A 20,538-nucleotide genomic window follows, 5' to 3' on the forward strand; every position below is an offset into this window, starting at 1 on the left:
CAGCTATTAAGCAGTTCTTAAATCAAAAGATTAGCGATCAATGCTGGTCATAGTTCATTATTGGATTCACAACAGAGGCAGCAGGCCTGTAAAAATATTGCAGCTTTGAATTCAAGCTCATAATGGTTGCTTGAATTCCTAGTATTACACTAGCCTTTCCTAGCGTCGGTAGTAGAATCAATAAAGAAAGCAGTAAAAGGAGAAAACAATGTTAAATGATTCTATTGATAATTTATAAGCCCCATAAGAAACAGTAGAATTTCTAATACACACACTACCATCCAATATTATGATAACTGCTGCAATTTTCACAAGTCAAATCCTCAATCGAGGTCACCTAACTGTTTAGTTTCTTTAGATATTTGTGCTTTACTGGTCTCCATTGTAGATGGAACCAGTTCCAAGTTTATCTGTCAGCAGAGCATCTCTAGCCAATGGCTTACCTTCCTTGGCAAACATCATCTGAAGACACTGGGTCAGCTTTCACAAATACGCTTAACTCCCAGGGGTAGTTCTCTCTCCACCATCTCTATAACGTCATCATGCCTCATAACAGTTTACTTTGCGTAAACCAACAATTCTTATCAGACCCTTAATTAGTTTAATCACAAGTAGTCTTTACTTGAAAGAATGTGATATTTTGGGGGAAAAAAAACAATGCAGCTCTATAACCAAAAATGAGTATTCCATTCACTGACTTTATCAAAGCAAATGACTGTTCCAGTACATTTTGGTTCAATGCAAAATTATTTTTTGTGCATGTATATTTTGTGGATACAAAACAGGTAGCTTCAATAACACTTTGCTGCAGAATTGCTCTCTCCCTCTCACAGCTTCATAAGAAAATCCTACTATAGGTTAAAACTAATTCTCTCCTTGGAAGTTCTCCATGATGCTTCATCTCCACCTTTGCCCCCAGCAAACATTTAACTGTCTCCAGCCCTTTGGTATGGTTCTTCATTGCCATAAGTTCAAGAGGCAGATCACAGTGCATCTGGCACACAACCAGCTTGGCTTGTCTCTCCACATCAAACACTAACAGGGCCCACTCTCCCCTGCTAAGGACATCCAGATTTCTGGGTCATCCTGAAGAGCAAAACATACTCCTGCTTTCTTCTCTCCACTGCTGATGGCCACCGTAAACACCTCTCAACCTCATCAACAATAAACGCAAGGAACTCATGCATGACTTTGTCACCACGATTGAGACGATCAGCTCAGCTGCCTTTGTCCCTGTGCTCCCTCTCATCATGGAACTCTCTCCCTAACAGCAATGTGGGTGCACCTGTATCACATAGACTGCTGCAGTTCAATAAGGCAGCTGAACACCACCTTCACAAGGACAACAAATGAAGAGAGCACTCAACAGAAGCATACCTCCATCAAGCTGTGTTAACCCAATGTTATTACATTTAGGCAGCTCTTCCTTGAACCTTTTCCCTGCCTAGTTAATGCTCTGCAACAAAAAATATTTTATTTTAAGAGCTCCCATCTCATGGAGGAGGCTTAACAATTCACATTCAATAACCTTCTCTGAAAATTCTGCTCCCATTTTAGCAATGGTGATAAATTTCACCACAGCAGTTCAAACAAACCACAAAAATCTAAAACAATCAACATTTTTAAAAAACCTACAGAAAAGAAGTCAATTCGCCTCATCCCCCAATGTTAGTGGATCCTTTAAAAAATTCCAGGATCTGACTCCAGATCTGCATCTTGCCAAAAGCTGTTCCTTGGGTTACCCTATACTTATACCATCTACTCAGTTGTTTTTTTTTAGATACGTTATTTACAAACAGCCCAACAAACAGGGACAAAAACATTGCCTCCAGCCATTTTCACTGGCGGAGGTAATTACGGATGGGTGACAAGCAAAATTCACATCTCGTAAACAAATATAAAAAAAGCCCCATATCCACATCTCTCTCTAACTTCTCTCTCATCCTTTTCATGCCCAATATTAGCTAATCTTACCCCAAGATCCCTGCTCTCATGATCCCATTCCCACTAAATTGTTTCATCATAACTTCCTTTCCTGATTACCTGCCAACTGAAATAATCATATAGAGTCAGAGGTTTACAGCATTTAAACAGACCTTCAGCCCAACTTGTCCATGTCGCCCATTAGGCTAGTTTCAACTGCCCATTTTTGGCCCATACTAATCCACCTCTACTACCATCTCTGGCAACTCTTTCCAGACACACACAACCATCTATGTGAAAACATCGCCGCTCTGGATTTTTTTTGTAAATAGTTGCTTTTCCTCAGGTATTTCCCTTCTCCTTTCCAAAGTTGTCATTATCAACTCTCCTCACTATCAATCCCGCTCTCTTTGCAAGTTATTTCACCTCCAAACTTTCTTTCTTGCCAAAATGCTGGAGTGTTTTGCAGCTACCAAACCGATGTCCACTTCCCATAATACCACTTACTGCTCTCCATTAAGGTTCCTCCTCTGCAAAAGACCCAAACCAGGCCTAGCCAAAGTCATACTTGTGACTGCGACTGTAACTGTAATACACTGTTTTGACATAATCAACCTCCCCATCCTTCTCCAACTAATTTCCTGCACCCGGCTCAGTGAAACTTTCCTCACTTGGATCCATTTTCCCCATCTGAATGTCACCCGAAGACTTCCAGCATTGCCTTCGCTTCCATGACACTGTTATTCCTCAATATAAGCTGTCCCTTGGTGTCATCGTCGGTCAGCTTCCAAAACTATGCTCACCACACACTATCTCCACAACCTCTATTATGGCAGACTGTGTGCCTAACAGAGTCTTGGATGAGGTCAATTTTTTTCACTCACAATGTTAAGATTGAAGCCATGACCTTGAGCCTCAAACACAATTTCCAATCCCTCTCCACAAATTTCTGCCACTGTTTAATACTGACCCAAACTATCCATGTTCTTTGTATCAAACTACATATTCTCGCCATCAAGAAACCTACATCCACTCGGCTTGTACCTCAAGCCATCTGCAGCTGAAACATTTATCCATGCCTGAAATGTAAAATTCTCATCCTTACATTTAGACCTCTTCATTGACTCTCTCTAATCTGCAACAACTGTCACAGAAACACTGGACTCCTGACTCTGACCTTTGGCGTAGTCTTTCTCCCTCCATCTCAAATAGTGGCCATTTCTTCATCTTCTAAAGCCCGCCCTCCAGACCTCCTCCTTCACTTAGTTCAACTCTTTTACAAGCTTTTGTTCATCCAACGTCATCATCATTGGGTGTTTGCTCCTCTCTGACAACTTTGTTCTTATGCATAAAAAAGTGAGACACAAATGCAACTTGTTGCTGTCCAGTGACTCTAAATAAACAGTAACAAACACAAAATGTTAGTAAGCTGTGGTGGATGCTCATTCTCGTCCTCGATGCGTGCACGATCCATTTGGGTGCTTTCTTTGCAAAACAAATGGAAAGAGTTTGTTCATCATCTGCTTTTTCTCCAATTGCAGTTCTCCCTTAGAATGGCAATGTCTTTTCTGCCCTGCATCCTCTGTCCTTCCTAAAAACTTCATAACACAGTTTTGTGCAAAGTCAGTGTGATTAACTCACTGCAGGCTTGACTCCACAAGTCAGCATTAATTAACGTAAATGAGAAATATTTCATTTCAATTAAACTTGTTTTTATGTCAGAAAACATCTAATAGTTTTTAAAAATTCTTTCAATGGATGAGTGTTACTCACAAGGCCAGCATTTGATGCCTATCCCTGTTTGCTCATAAGAGGATGGTTGTGAGCACCTTTCTGAACTGCTGCAATTCACATGGTGTAAATACACCCAATGTTACAGAGGGTGGTCCAGGTTTTGACCTAGCCATAAGTGAGGGAATGGCAATATACTTCCCTTTTAGGACGGCGTGTGGTTTGGAGGAGGTCTTTTTTTATTTCCGCTGCTCTTGTTTTATAAGGTGATGGGGGTCATGAGTTTGGATGTTGCTGCTGAAGGAGCTTTGGCAAGTTGCTGCAGTATATCTTGTGGAAGGTACACTGCTGACACTGTGCACTGATGGCAGATGGGATACCAATCAAGTGGGCTGCTTTGTCCTGGTTGTTTTTGAGCTTCCTGAATATGGTTAGAATAGTATTCATCCAGGCAAGATGAAAGTACTCGATTACACTCGTGGGTGGTGGCAGGCTTTGGGGAGTCAGCAGGTGAGATACTCACTGCAGAATTCCTAACCCCTGACTTGCTTTTCGCCACAGTATATGTTTTATTGTTTTATGGGATGTGACAGTCGCATCCATGGCCAACATTTCTTGCCCATTCCTAATTGCCCTTGAGAAGGGGGCAAGTAAGCCCATTTTTTGTACAGTTGCAATCCATCTGGTGTAGGTGCATTAGCAGAAAGGAGTTCCGTGTTTTTGGCCCAACAGTGAATAAACGGCGATACAGTTCTAACTCAATAGTGTGTGTGAGACGTGGAGGGTCTACTATGCTTATCCTTCTCGATGGTAGAGATCATGACTTTGGAAGATGCTTGGTGAACTTTGCAACGCAACTTGTGGTTTGTAAACACTACCGACAATGTGTGCCAATTGTAGGAGATGGGAATGTTTAAGGTGTGGTGCTGATGAAGCAGTCTGCTTTGTTTCGGGTGATGTCGTGTTTCTTGAGCGTTGTTGGATTTGCACAAATCCAGGCAAGTAAAGTTAAAGTTTAATTATTAGTCACAAATAGGCTTTAACACTGCAACGAAGTTAGAAAATGCCTGGTCGCCACACTCTGGCATCTGTTCGGGTGTACCAAAGAGAGAATTCAGCGTGGCCAATGCATCTAACTAGCACGTCATTTGGACTGTGGGAGGAGACCAAAGCACCTGAAGAAAACCCACGCAGACACAGGGAGAACATGCAGACTCCGCACAGATAGTGACCGAAGCCGGGAATCGAATCCAGGTTCCTGGCGCCCTGAGGCACCAGTGCTAACCACTGCGCTCTGGAGAATATTCCATCACATTCCTGACTTGTGCTTTGTAGGAGGCAAACAAGAGTTTGAAGTCAGACGCGTTACTTGTTGCAAAATTCACAGCCTCTGTTCGGCTCTTGTAGCCGCAATATTTATACAGCTGGTCCTGTCCTGTTTCTGGTCAATGTAAGCCTCCAGATGTTGATAGTGGGGGATTCAGTAATGGCAATGCCACTGAATGTCAAAGGAAAAATGGTTAAGATTTTCTCTCTTGTTGGTGGTGATCATTACCTGGTACAATTGGCACAAATGCTACTCACCACTCAGAAATTCAGGGCTGTGATCTGATCTCAAGATTGTGGGAATCACATTGCTCTGTCTATTGCATGCTGCTTTCATTGTTTCGCATGTCATCCTGCATTGAATCATCAGCTGGACAGTATCTAATTTTTAGATACGAGTGAATGATATGCCAGGCCATAGGAATACAGATTGTAGTTATATACAGCACTTCTGCTGCTAATGGCCCACAACACCTCATGGGTGCCCAATTCAGAGCTTTGATCTGTTCTGAATCTACCTCATTTAGCTCGATAGTGTCAATTAATAAGATAAAGGATATCATTAATGTCCCTTGTGGACTTCATCACCAGGACTTTGCAATAGTCTCCTCTACCAATATGGTCATGGATAGATACATCTGTGTCTAGATCTGAAAAGACAAGGTCAAGTTGGTATTTGCCTCTTGTCGGTTCATGGAATCAGAAAATTCCTACAGTGCAAAAGGAAAACACTTAGCCAATCGAGCCCACAACAATCCCACCTGGGCCCAATCCCCGTAACTCCACATATTTATCCTGCTAATCCCCCTGACATTAGGGGCAGTTTAGCAACCACAATCCACCTAACTTGCACATCTTTAGACTGTGGGAGGAAAGCCCTGAATTTCTGACTGTCGAGTAGCATTTTTGCCAATTGTACCAGGTAATGACCAGCTCCAGCGAGAGAGACAATCTTAACCCTTTTTCATTGACATTCAGTGGCATTGCCATCACTGAATCCCCCATTATCAACATCTGGAGGCTTACATTGACCAGAAACAGGACAGGACCAGCTGTATAAATATTGTGGCTACAAGAGCCGAACAGAGGCTGTGAATTTTGCAACAAGTAACGCATCTGACTTCAAAATCTTGTCTGCCACCTACAAAGCACAAGTCAGGAATGCAATGGAATATCCTCCAGAGTACAGACTCAGAGGAAGCCCACGCAGACACAGGGAGAGCACGCGAACTCCACACAGTCACCCAAGGCTGGAATTGAACCCAGGTCCCTAGCACTGTCAGGCAGCAGTGCTAACCACTGTGCCACCCCAGCATCTCTCAGCATTTGCCACAAGCCCAGTCAGACATGTCATTCAGGACTCGGCCAGATCAGCCAGTACTGGTACTACCAAGCCACCCTTGCAAATAAATATTGAAATCTCCTGTGCAGAGTACATTGTGTGCGTGGTCTTGTTACTCTCAGTCCTACTTCCATGGAGAAGTACAGATTCATCAGGTGAGGCAGCATGGCAATTTCAATCAGCAGGAGACTGTGTTTAACTTGAATCGGAGGATTCATACATCCAAGATCAATACTGATGACCCAAGGTCACTCTGTTCCAATTGTATACCACTGTCCTACTCCTTTGGTTGGTCCATCCTGCCAGTGGGACAGGATATATCTGAGGACAGTAATGGATGAGTCTGGGATATTGTCTAAAGATATGATTCGATGAGTATGAATATGTTAGGCCGTTGGTCAATTTGTCCTTGGTACAGCTTTTCCAATTTTGACACAACCTCCTCAGACGTTAGTGAGGTGGACTTTTCATGGTCAATAGGGCATGGTGTGCCAAGGTTGATTCCAGGATTTCCCTCAAATTTTATTCTCATTCAACTGCTCTACAGCAATTTGATACAACTGAGTGGCTTGCTAAACTATTTCAGGGAACAGAGAGAGTAAACCCTATTGGCTGTTCATCCAGAATCACACGCAGGTCAGACCAACTAAACACAGCAGATTTCCTCATGGTAGGCTGGTAGAAAAGGTTAAGGCACATGGGATACAAGGACAGGTAGCTAGGTGGATTGAGAACTGGCTGGGCAATAGGAGACAGAGGGTAGTTGTTGAGGGGACCTTTTCGGGCTGGAGGCCAGTGACCAGTGGTGTGCCGCAGGGCTCGGTACTGGGACCTCTCCTCTATGTAGTATACATAAATGACTTGGAAGAGAGCGTAGGTGGTGTGATCAGCAAGTTTGCAGATGACACCAAGATGGCAGGGTTGGCGGGTACTGAACTGGATTGTCAGGTGATACAACAGGATATAGATAGGTTGGTGCATTGGGCAGATGGAATTTAATCCTGACAAATGCGAGGTGATGCATTTTGGAAGGAATAATGCAGAGAGGAGCTATGTGATAAAAGGTAGACCGATTAGGAGTATAGACATAGAGGGACCTGGGAGTGCAGGTTCACAAATCCATGAAGGTTGCGACACAAGTGGAGAAGGTTGTTAGGAAGGCGTATGGAATGCTAGCCTCTATAGGTCGGGGTATAGAGTATAAAAGCTGCCGTCTAATGCTTCAGTTGTATAGAACGTTGGTTAGACCGCATTTGGAGTACTGCGTCCAGTTCTGGTCACCTTACTACCGGAAGGTCGTGGAGGCTCTGGAGAGGATTCAGAGGAGGTTTACCAGGATGTTGCCTGGCATGGAGGGGCTGGGGTACGAGGAAAGATTGGAGAAACTGGGACTTTTCTCCTTGGAAAGACAGAGGTTGAGGGGGGACATGATAGAGGTATATAAGATACTGAAGGGAATAGATAGAGTCAATAGTGAGAGACTGCTCCCTAGACTGGGTACAAATATGAGAGGTCATGATTTAAGGGTGAGGGGGGAGAGGTATAATTTGGATGTGAGAGGAATGTTCTTTACGCAGAGAGTTGTGGGGGTATGGAACGCGCTACCGAGGAGGGTGGTGGAGGCAGGAACGTTGGACTCGTTTAAGGTTCAGTTAGACAGACATGAGTGAAACGAGGATGGAGGGTTATAGTAGGGGCTATTACATAAGGTCAGAACCTCGGGAGACACGGAAATGCAGACTTGTAAGTTAACGTTTTTGTCTTTTTATTCCGCAGGTGGAGGTCCACCTCGTTGTCAAACGAGGGGCATGCACACAGTGGGTCGTGCGTGGGCTGCTCTTGGAGGTTCCGGGAGTGGCCTAGTACTTCGTGTCGGTGTGTGTGCTTGATCGTGGACCGGTAGACGGGTGCCGCAACAGCTCAGTGACTAGCACTGCTGGCTGTGCAGATACATGGATTTGGGACTGTGTCTGTGGGAGTTTGTGCATTCTCCCTGTGGTTGCATGGGTTTCCTCCAGGCACTCTGGTTTCCTCCCAGACCCCAAAGATGTGCTCTTAGGCTGATTGGTTTACCAAATTGACACTATTCTCCCCTGAATCTGGCTAAGTTAGGGGTTCCATTCGTAGACACGCAGGGCAGAATAGGTGTAGGGTGATGCGGCGGCGCGGGCTCGTTGGGCCGAAGGGCCTGTTTCCTGTGCTGGGTTGTTCTTTGTTGACACTGCTATTTATGAAAGATGACAGACGGTAACCAGGGAAACATAGGCCAATTAGCCCAATAACTGTTGTAGGGAAAATGCTAGAGTCTATAATTAGGGAGAGGATGATGGAACACCTTGAAAATTGAGCTGATCAGAGTGAGCCAGCGAGAATGTTTGACAGTCAAACCCGCCAAACCTGAAGGAATATTTTGAAAAGGTGACTCAAGGAATGGACACAAAAAGGTCTATGGATGTTATTTAAACGTATACCAGAAGGCAATTGACAAAGTCCCTCATAAGATAATTATGACTAAAGTTGAGGTTCATGAAATTCAAGCTAAATTATTGCCTAGTTAGGTAGTTGGTTGAGCCAAAGCCAGAGAATGGGGGTAGTCAGCAGGTAATGATGTGACTAGTGTTATGATGCAAAGATCTGTATTAGGGTTCAACTAGTGATCACATGATGGAATAAAAAGTCACAAATTTGCAGATGACACAGAGATAGGCAACACTGTTAACAGTGGAGGTGGCAGCAGAAAATTACAAAGAGATTTTGATAGATTAAGTGATGGATAAAACTGTGGCAAACAGATTTTAATATAGGTAAACACAAGGTCATATACTTTGGACCTAATAAGGATAAAACAAGAGTAGTTTCTAAAAGATGAATAGCTATAAACAATGGATGTCCAAAGAGAATCATTAAAAAGTTATGAACCATGCAGGAAATAGTTAAAAAGGCTAACTGATAACAACCTTTCAGAAAAGACGCAAGCGGGTGAAATTTTGTTTCAAATATAAAAAGCCCTGGTCAGCAGCACAGTGATTAGCTCTGCTGTCTCCCAGCACCAGAGACCAGAGTTCAATTCCGGCCTCAAGCGACTGTGCAGAGTTTGCACCTTCTCCCCACATCAGCATGGATTTCCTCTGGGTACTTCACAGTCCAAAGATGTGCAGCTTAGTTTGATTGGCCATGCTAAATTGACTCTTGGGGGGCTAGCAGGATAAATACATGGGTTACATGGATAGGGCCTGGGTGGGATTGTCGTCAGTGCAGGGTTGATGGGCCAAATGGCCTCCTTCTGCACTGAGGAATTCTATGATTCTAAGACTACATGCAGAGACAAAAAAAAGCCAGTACGATTTGATATTTTTACAAATATATAAAGAAGAGGAACCTGGCTAGAGTGAACGTTGGACCCTTAGAGGATCAGAGGGGGGATTTAGTGGCGGGAGATGAGGAAATGGCGGAGGCCTTAAATAAGTTTTTTGCCTCGGTCTTCACGGAGGAGGACGCAAATAGTTTGATAGATATTAAAGATAGAAGGATGGTAGGAGTTGAGGGCCCGAATGCAATTCCTGTCACTAGAGAGGTAGTGCTCGATAGACTAACGGGACTGATGGTGGACAAGTCCCCAGGACCGGATGGAATGCATCCCAGGGTTCTGAAGGAAATGGCAGAGGTGATAGTGGATGCCTTAGTGATTATTTACCAAACTTCGCTGGATTCCGGGGAAGTGCTGGAAGATTGGAAAACTGCTAATGTTACGCTGTTGTTCAAAAAAGGTAGCAGGCAAAAAGCAGGGAGTTATAGGCCGGTTAGTTTAACATCTGTAGTTGGAAAAATGCTTGAATCCGTCACCAAAGAAGAAATAGCGAGGCACCTAGAAAAGAATGGTTTGATAAAGCAGACGCAGCACGGATTCATTAAGAGGAAGTCATGTTTGACGAATTTATTGGATTTCTATGAGGATGTGACTAGTGCGGTAGACAGAGGGGAACCGGTGAAAGTGATGTTTCTCGATTTTCAAAAGGCGTTTGATAAGTGCCGCACAAAAGGTTGCTTCAGAAGGTTAGAGGGCATGGAGTTGGGGGTAAGGTGTTAGTGTGGATAGAGGATTGGTTGTCTAATAGGAGGCAGAGAGTTGGTATCAATGGGTGCTATTCGGATTGGCGGTTGGTGACTAGTGGAGTGCCCCAGGGATCAGTGCTGGGGCCTCAGCTATTTACCATTTATATCGATGATCTGGAGGAGGGGGCTGAGTGTAGGGTAACGAAATTTGCTGATGACACAAAGATGAGTGGAAAAGCAAATTGTGCGGAGGGTGTGGAAAGTCTGCAGAGGGATCTGGATAGGCTGAGCGAGTGGGCGAGGACCTGGCAGATGGAGTACAATGTTAGCAAGTATAAGGTTATCCACTTTGGCAGGAATAATAGTAGGAGGAATTATTATTTAAAGGGCAAAAAGCTGCAGCATGCTACAGTGCAGAGGGATCTGGGGGTCCTTGTGCACGAGTCGCAAAAACCCAGTCTGCAGGTGCAGCAGGTGATCAAGAAGGCGAATGGAATGCTGGCCTTTGTAGCGAAGGGGATAGAATATAAAAGCAGGGAGGTCTTGCTGCAACTGTACAGGACACTGGTGAGGCAGCAGCTGGAGTACTGTGTGCAATTTTGGTCACCGCACTTAACGCAAGGATATTTTGGCCTTGGAGGGAGTGCAGAGGAGGTTCACTAGGCTGATACCGGAGATGAGGGGGTTAGACTATGAAAAGAGACTGAATAGACTGGGTCTGTACTCGTTGGAGTTTAGAAGGATGAGGGGGGATCTTACAGAGACGTATAAGATGATGAAGGCGATGGATAGGGTAGAGGTAGAGAAATTCTTCCCACTCAAAGGACAGTAGGACTAGGGGGCACAGCCTCAAGATGGGGGGGGGGGGGGGGGGGGGGGGGAGAGAGAGGGGGGGGGCAGTTTAAAACGGAGTTGAGGAGGAGCTTCTTCACTCAAAGGGTGGTGAATCTCTGGAATTCTCTGCCCGTTGAAGTGGTGGAGGCTACCTCACTAAATATATTTAAGTCACGGGTAGATAGGTTTTTGACAGACAAGGGAATTAAGGGTTATGGGGAGAAAGCAGGGAAGTGGAACTGAGCCACTTCAGATCAGCCATGATCTTATTGAATGGCGGGGCAGGCTCAAAGGGCTAGATGGCCTACTTCTGCTCCTATTCCTTATGTTCTTATGTTCTTATGATGTGGTGTGCTGGTAAGAAAGTGGCCAAAGCATCCAAAATCAATACAGTCCTCACTGTCTGAAGCTTCGTTCATGTTATGTTCAGAAGATATTTGTAATCAGTTGTAATTTCTTTCTCAATAGCAAGCAGAGATAAGTAAATGTGAAAAACAATTGCTTCCTTTATAAAAGGCAGGATTGTGTGTGTACTGTTCTATTGAGTTACTTATCTGTACAGTTCAATTGATGTACATTTTCTATTTTACTTAGCTTATTATAAAAGTGTTCACACATGCATTATACATATGTGTAAAGAAGTTATGTCATCTGCTAACCTAGGTACAGCTTAGAAATAATACTGGCATTACTGATCATCGTGTGACGTATGAAGGAACTTTTATGAAAGAAACTTACCAAAGTTGTTGTACTCAAATGCTACAGAACAGGAAAAAGAACACCTTTTTTGACATTGACACCAAGGAAATGGAAGTCTTCTTAATTTAAGATAAAGTGTCTTTTTCTCTACATTGGACCATTTTGTGTGTGAGCACAGTTGCTTGAGAACATAAGAAATAGGAGCAGGAGTAGGCCATCTAGCCCTTCGAGCCTGCCCCGCCATTCAATAAGATCATGGCTGATCTGTCGTGGCTCAGTTCCACATTCCTACCCTCTCCCCATAACCCTTAATCCCCTTGCCTAACAAAAACCTATCAACCCGCGTCTTAAACATATTGAGCGAGGCAGCCTCCACCACTTCAACGGGCAGAGAATTCCAGAGATTCACCACCCTTTGAGTGAAGAAGTTCCTCCTCAACTCTGTTCTAAACCGTCCCCCCTTTATCCTGAGGCTGTGCCCTCTAGTCCTACTGTCCTTTCTGAGCAGGAAGAGCCTCTCCACCTCGATCCCATTCAACATCTTATACGTCTCAATGAGATCTCCCCTCGTTCTTCTAAACTCTAACGAGTACAAGCCTAGTTTATTCAACCTCTCCTCATAGTTCAACCCCCTCATCTCCAGTATCAGCCTAGTAAACCTCCTCTGCACTCCCTCCAAGGCCAAAATATCCTTGCGTAAGTGCGGTGACCAAAACTGCACAGTACTCCAGCTGCGGCCTCACCAGTGCCCTATACAGCTGCAGCAAGACCTCCCTACTTTTATATTCAATCCCCCTCGCTATGAAGGCCAGCATCCCATTAGCCTTCCTGACCACCTGCTGCACCTGCAGGCTGGGTTTTTGCGACTCATGCACAAGGACCCCGAGGTCCCTCTGCACCGTCGCCTGCTGCAGTTTTTCACCACGTAAGTAATAGTCCTTCCTACCATTATTCCTACCAAAGTGGACAACCTCACATTTGCCAACATAATTACTGAAGAACATTTTAACCTTCGTAACATTATGATCTATTAAAATATTTGTTAAAGATTGTGTTTTCAAGGAATGTTGTTTCTATTTGTATTAGGTAGCAAACACTCACATTCAGCTGCTTAACTGTTACCTAAACAGGTTTTGTGCTATTCATGTACATATTAATAACAATACCTTTGCTGTTATGAATACATCTGATTTTCAAACGTTTACTGAGATTTTCATTAAAAGTTACTAAAAATGTTTTAAAACTTTAAATGATAAGTTAGATTAATTAAAATTTCTATTTTGAGTCAGTGATCATTATATGTGCATACATTTCCGTGGTGCAATTGTACAACTTATCAAAATAGATAAAGTCCTTACTTGTTATCACAGGTTGCCATTTCCGTTCTGATTAAGCAGCTGAACAATATTCTGGCAATGCAGATTTATAAATTCGTTATATTTTGTATATTGTCACAACCAATGAGATTCTGTTTTCGTTTGATATAGTAAAGGGTTGGCAGGTACACAAGCATGAAAAGATAATTACACCTACCACTTCAAATTTAGTTGTGATACAACTATACCAGAAAGGTATTTAAGGTACATTCACCCCTGACGACACCAGAAGTACTGTGAACAGTTCTAGGCACCACAACGAGATGGAGAGAGTGCAAAATAGATTTACTAGAACGATATCTGGACTTTAAGGGTTAAATTATAATCAAAGATTATATAAACCAGGGTTATATTCCTTGGTTTCTTGAAGAATAAGGGTGATTTAATTGTAGATTTCAAGACAATGAAGAACAACTTTTGGGGTGAAAAGAATTACTAGCATTTGTACAGCATCTTTCATAACCATTAGTTCTCACGTGCCTTACAACCAATGAAGCACTGTTGAAGTGTAATCATTCTTGTAGGGTAGAAAATATGGCAGATAATGCGCACACAGCAAGCTCCTATAAACAGCAAACTAACAACGACCAGATAAAACTTTTTCCAAAACACTGATTGAGGGATAAATATTGGCCAGGGCATTGGGAGTAAATCCCCTGCTTTTCTTTCAAAAAGTCGGATAGCATTATTTATGTCCACCTGACAGGGCAGACTGGGACTTCGAGCTATCACGATCCAGGCTCACATAAAGTACTGTCATTTGATCAACTTTCTGGAGGTCTTCTGGCACTTACAGAACTGTTTTCGAATGAACTATTACCTTTTGAAGAAGGATAAGCAGAGAATTTCTTTTCAGAACAATAATCTTTTCCTTTTAAACAGTACTATTCATCAAATTGTAGTGTTTTATTTCTTTGACTGGAAAGAATTAAATGCAAATGAACCTCTAGAAGTTCAGCAAAATGCAAAACAAGCCCAAAGCAATGTTCCATTGTCTATATAGGAAATTACATAAATATTGCAGCCTCTGGTTAGATATTAACCCAGCTCTCCCCCAACATGCCCCTCCTTATCCACAGCAAGGATGCTTTCTAATACTTCACTCATAATTAGTAGCATGCTCTTAATATGCTCTTTTCACCTTCCAAGCCTCAATTACTAAACCCATTTGCAATGATTCCATAAAACAAAAGGGGCAAGGAACTCAGTGATTTAGCTAGCCAGTTCTTTAATTACCATTATACGAAACTCATTCAGGCTCACTTTATCTACTGTAACAATTGACTCATACCGCAAAACTAGGAAGTGGAACTGAGTCGCAAATAAATTCACTTCTGGTCAAAATAAACATGATTCATGAAACTGGAATACTTGCTAATTACCTGTGCTCCTAAATCCTGTATTTCTTTGCACGACTCTGGGAAGATATCTGAAGCAATAACGGGATAGCCATGCTTTATGAGGTTCTTTGCCATTGGATTACCCATGTGGCCCAGCCCAACAAATCCCACTGGGACTTTCGAAGCCATCGATCTGGAAGACACTGTTAGATCATTTTTAACAATGACAGAGTCATTTCATATTGTGAAAGTTACATTCAAACTTTACAAAGACATGTCAGTGTCCAGTGAGAGCAAAATAAACGTGGGGTTGGCTTGTTTGCATACAGTTATTACCCAAAATGGTAGCAAATCACAGAGGCTGGTACAGTGCAGGTCAATTTCTTGTTTATACAAAGTTAGCCAATTTCAATTAATTTAATTTGACAGCTCACACTTGCAACTCTGTCCTGTTCATTTTTACAATGACTCATTCACAGTCCCAGCCATGTCTATACAAGTCCTTTTACATCTCAATCCCACATTTTCCAAGTTCTTTAGCAAGAGTTCATCAGCAAAACTTATTGCTTTTCATAGGAAACGATTCCATCATTTTTTTGCACAGTGCAGTTGATAAACCTCCTAATCTCTAATCCATAGTCCAGATTTAATAATATGGTCCATGAGCCCCAGCAATCTGACCCAAGAAAACCAAGCCAGTTAGTTTCTAATTGTGCTAGATTTCTTACTTCAGGCTTTGACCTGTTAGACTAATGTGGACCAGAGAGAATGGGAAAATAAATCTGAGTGCCATTATCCCATTGATAAATAAACCTTACAATCGCTACAGCAATCTCGTCAATAGCTATAGCATGAGATATATACAAGATAATAGGAATATTGATTTGGGAAAAGTACACAGCCTGCAAGCATTTCAGTGGGCCTCAGAAAAAGGTTTGGGGATTGTTATGAAGGCTCACTTATTTCATACTCTTCCCATGATAGAACATAGAACATAACAGCACAAACAGGCCCTTCAGCCCACGAGTTGCGCCGATCACATCAACACCTATCTATAACCCCCAATCCCATAAAACCCCATATACTCATCCAGAAGTCTTTTAAAAGACCCCAGCGAGTTCGCCTCCACCACCACTGACGGCAACCGATTTCTCTCACTCACCACCCTCTGAGTGAAAAACTTACCCCTAACATCACTTCTGTACTTTCCTCCCCGCACCTTATATGTGTGTCCTCTCGTAGCAACCATTTCAACCCGGGGAAATAGCCTCTGAGAATCAACCCTATCCATTCCTCTCAACATTTTATAAACCTCTATCAGGTCGCCTCTCAACCTTCGTCTCTCCAGGGAAAAGAGACCCAGCTCCCTCAACCTAACTTCATAAGGCATGCCTCCCAGTCCAGGCAACATCCTTGTAAATCTCCTCTGTACCCTTTCAATAGCTTCTACGTCTTTCCTATAGTGAGGCGACCAGAACTGCGCACAGTACTCCAAATGAGGCCTGACAAGGGTCTTATAAAGTTGCAGCATTACCTCCCGACTCCTAAACTCAATCCCTCGATTAATGAAGGCCAGTACACCATACGCCTTCTTGACCACCTCTTCCACCTGCGAGGCCGATTTAAGAGTCCTGTGGACCCGGACCCCAAGATCCTTCTGCTCTTCAACACTACTAAGACTCCTGCCCTTGATAGTGTACTCGTTCATCCCGTTGGTTCTGCCAAAATGGACGACTACGCATTTATCCGCGTTGAAGTCCATCTGCCACTTCTCCGCCCAGTCCTGCATCCTATTTATGTCCTGCTGCAACTTTTGACATCCTTTCAGACCATCCACAACACCACCGACCTTCGTGTCATCAGTGAACTTACTTACCCATCCCTCCACTTCCTCATCCAGGTCATTTATGAAAATGACAAACAGCACGGGTCCTAGAACAGATCCCTGGGGCACTCCACTGGTGACTGACCTCCATTCAGAAAAAGACCCATCCACAACCACTCTCTGCCTTCTGCAGGCAAGCCAGTTCTGGATCCACAAGGCCAAAGGCCCTTGGATCCCATGCCCTCTCACCTTCTCAAGAAGTCTTGCATGGGGGACCTTATGATGAGTGATAAGCAGCCAAATAAGGTGTTTATCAACATATCTGTCATTATAAAAAGACCAAATTACAATGCTTCTCAATGTTTTCTCCAATAAAAGTAAATTGGCCTCTGTGGGCCTCTGAAGACCAAAATATGAATCATTTTGGTTCCGTTTCTCTCAACCCATGAGTAGGAATCATTTAAAACAAATCGATTCACACAAATCTTAAACAAAAATCCTTAAGAATTGGAGAACTGAAAATGCATTCATAAAAACAGAAAATGTATTAAAATGGAGGCAGGAGATTACAAATGATTTTAAACATTTTACAGTAATTCATTGCCCATGGCATTCTACACCAGTCAAAACCAACAGCAATGTTTAGGTCAAGAACGGTTACAAGGTAGAAGGATAATTGGACCAAGGCGAGAAAATGAGGGGATCAGAAGGGAAAAAAACAATACCATGTCACATAGCTGCTGTCAGACTTCCTCCTAATGTTAAGTCACAACAACATTGACAGGTGCAGTGCTGCTGAAATGTTTGCCATTCAGAATTTCTTTTAATATATAGGATAAATCATTCTTGCCCAATCAAAGCCTGTCCCCAGCCTGGATATATTGGGAGGGTTAGCGGTAAGGGCATCTGACTGTAAAGCTAGATATGAAATAATATGAAAGGGTAGTCAACCGGTATTGTGGCGACCCCATTTAACATGGTCATACAAAAGAGTAAGACAGAGATCATTGTTGCCCAAATGTAGTTAAAAATGCTAAATTTTAAAGTATATGCGGCAGTCCCATAATCTAAACTGTGTAAACTAAGCCAAAACAGGTACTGTCTGAATTCTGCCCAGTGTTTCAAATGGTGAGGTGCTTCACCTAATTAAATAGCAATGTATTAAATTCAGCTGGGAAAATATTCACTGTAGTTCGGCTATAAATTTCCACAGTTTAGAAATAACCATTGTACCTACAGACAAAACTAACTGCTTAAAGACTTTGGCTTCTGATATTGCAAAACACTTCACAAATAATAGCGTACAGTGACTTCTGTCACAGCTGGTTATCAATATTCCGTAAATAATACAAAACTGTTGACCAGTTAATTAAAAGGGAGGGATGGTGGCCAGCACATTTTTTCTACCAGTGTCATGTGATTTTCAATATCCATTTGAAGGACTGGGACAGGTAAATGAACCTCAGATTAAGACAAAAGACAGTGCCTTGAACGTCAGAACATACCTTCTGTGGACTGCGGTGTCAGCCTAGATTTTACACTCAAGTCCTGAAGTGGGACTTCAACCTACAATTTTCTAACTCAGGACCAGAGAAAGGACATCCCAAAGCAACAGACCCCAGATGACAATTTAAACTATTTTGTTAACGATATCGAAGCTACAATTCTCTTCCACTGTTCATCAATAAGGCAATAGTATTTTAAATTCTCACTTTTTTAAACTTTGATATAAATTTTAGTTTAAAAACTGAGCTCATGGGTTTGGAGGGTAAAAGGAAAAATATTTGTTCCTCAGGCTGTTAACAATTCTGTCATGTGAAACCTGGATGTTTGCCGATTAAAATTTGAAAATCTCACCAAGAAAAAAAATTGTGTAAAATGTCAAATTGAGCCGAGCATTTTCTTTTCCCTCTGCAGCAAATGCAGACTTTTTTTTTAAGAAGTTAATTAGTTACAGCGACTAGTCATTTAAGTTTGGTTGAACATAATTCAACAGACCCCATTGGCCGATCAACGTAACAGTATCACTAATGCTACTCTATCAACTGAAGTTAAACATAATAATCTGAATCTAAGCTCTCTTGCAACCACATTTGTACATTGTTTCTAAGCACATGGTCAGCAAGTGCTCCGAGACTTTTAATCGTATCTATATCTAAATATAGCTGGGTCAACATCAATTTGAGGTGCAGAGATTGGGGGAAGGAAGACTCTTTAAGCAGTTAGTTTTGTCTGTAGGCACAATGGTTATTTCTAAACTGTGGAAATTTATAGCCGAACTGCAATGAATTTTACCCAGAGATTGGGGGAAGGAAAAGTTTTTGAAACCAGTATTATTTATAATCCTGACTACTGTACACAGTTTGCGAGAAATCTGCAGTTTGCACAACCCTGCCAACAAGACTCAGCTACCAAGTTAGAACCATGGTTTTAGTGGCTCTCCTTAATGCAGTTTACAGCAAGTCAGTGAATTTTCTGTTCACACCACATAAAGCACCATATAGAATGCTAAAATAAAAGCAAAGTACTGTGGATGCTGAAAATCTGAAATAAAAACAGAAAATGCTGGGAAAACTCAGCAGAACTTACAGCATATGTGAAAAGAGAAACCTAGTTGACATGTCAGTCCATATGACTCCTAATTTTTACATCATGTAGAATACTGCTGCTGAAGTGTGTTGCTTTAAGGCTGAGATGGATAGTTGCTCTACATTTGAAATCAAAATTTTGATTTCAGACAAATTTCCATGACAAGGTCTGGGATTGAGATCAGGATAACGATTAGGTTTAAGGAGTTAGGCCAAACATTTCATCATGTGTTCTTCTGACATGTCCCTTGAAGGCCACTTGCATGAAGGCTCAAGTGCTCTGTGGGGATCATAGGAATTCAAACTGCTTGTAAAATATTGAGGTTAATTAGAGATTAGTAAATTCCTTAAGGATTTAGGGTCCAAGTCAGAAAAACACAGGAAGCACAATTTGGCTTTTTGTTGCCTTAAAGATTGCAGTGACAAAATGTGCCATGTGAACTGTGACAGACATACAATAGTCAAGACTGCCTTGTTTTAAATCCTGCATCTATCTTCGGAAGCTGAGAAAAGCCAATTTAATCACTGGCCAGGAAACTTCACAGGGCTCTTTCATTAATTTCAGGTGGATGCCACAAGTACTCAGCACGAAAATACTGGCTACTTTCTTTTGCACCTTTAATAATTTGATACAGGAGGTAATCGGATAAATGTAACACTGCTCAAGGAAAATCATACAATATTCAGTCATATGATATTCAGTTTTTTTTTAAACAGCAGCAGTTTTATAGTATTAAATGTACACTACATTATTCCGTTAGGATACATTTAAAAGTCTGTCAGTTTAATATTTTGATTAGGATCTTTGCAAATTGAAAATTGCTCCTCAGAAGATAATTTAGCATTGAAAGCAAACAATGATGTCTAGTACATGTTAACATACCATTTCTGATATGTTGGCAGAAAAAAAGAAGATTTATACAGCACTTTTCACAATCTCGGGGCATGCCAAAGCACTTTACTATCAATTAAGAATTTTTTGACAAGTGGTTATGTAGGTTGATATAATGCTGCAACTAATTTTCAATTGTGAAGTACTTAAATCGCAAGATAAGATTTCTGGCATACTTTAAATGTTACTAATTAATTGGTGTTGAGGGTCATGAGTCAATCTCAGTCTGCAAATACCCTCCTCTTCCTCAAAATGTACCCTTGACCCACTAGTCTCCTGCAGCTGCTGCCGCACCTCCATTCCCCCTTCCTTCACCAACATCCCCAAGCTTATTATCTTCACCTAATATCATGCCCATCAAATTCTTCCAAAACTATCTTCTACACCACCACAGAATCAACATCAACCTAGTTATTGATAAATGATTTGTGGGATTATGACTTTAGTGCATTATCTTTATTTTCTTATATCCTTGATCTTCCTGCAGAATTTGGTCACTGACCAAGACAACACCAAAGTTCCTCGATTGTACAAATACACGAGCACACTAATGATTCCGCACTCACTTCTCTGAGATTGACACATGCCTAATGATGGCTTCTCTTCCCA

General features: G+C 42.1%; 1 protein-coding gene across 2 annotated transcripts in view; it reads right to left on the reverse strand.

Annotated features, from left to right (window-relative positions):
• hibadhb (3-hydroxyisobutyrate dehydrogenase b) overlaps window positions 1-20,538 on the reverse strand; it is a 142,393-nt gene that overhangs the window by 119,630 nt on the left and 2,225 nt on the right. For both annotated transcript variants that reach the window (XR_013888859.1, XM_080205867.1), the window contains exon 2: window positions 14,667-14,827. Coding sequence is in view for 1 of the 2 variants with exons in the window: in XM_080205867.1 (XP_080061993.1) it covers window positions 14,667-14,827 (161 nt within the window). In the remaining variant the exon portion in view is untranslated. The remainder of the gene's footprint in view (window positions 1-14,666; window positions 14,828-20,538) is intronic.

The sequence above is a fragment of the Carcharhinus amblyrhynchos genome, chromosome 2 (assembly GCF_965287045.1).
Source record: "Carcharhinus amblyrhynchos chromosome 2, sCarAmb.v2.hapA, whole genome shotgun sequence".
In the NCBI taxonomy this organism is placed as follows: Eukaryota; Metazoa; Chordata; class Chondrichthyes; order Carcharhiniformes; family Carcharhinidae; genus Carcharhinus; species Carcharhinus amblyrhynchos.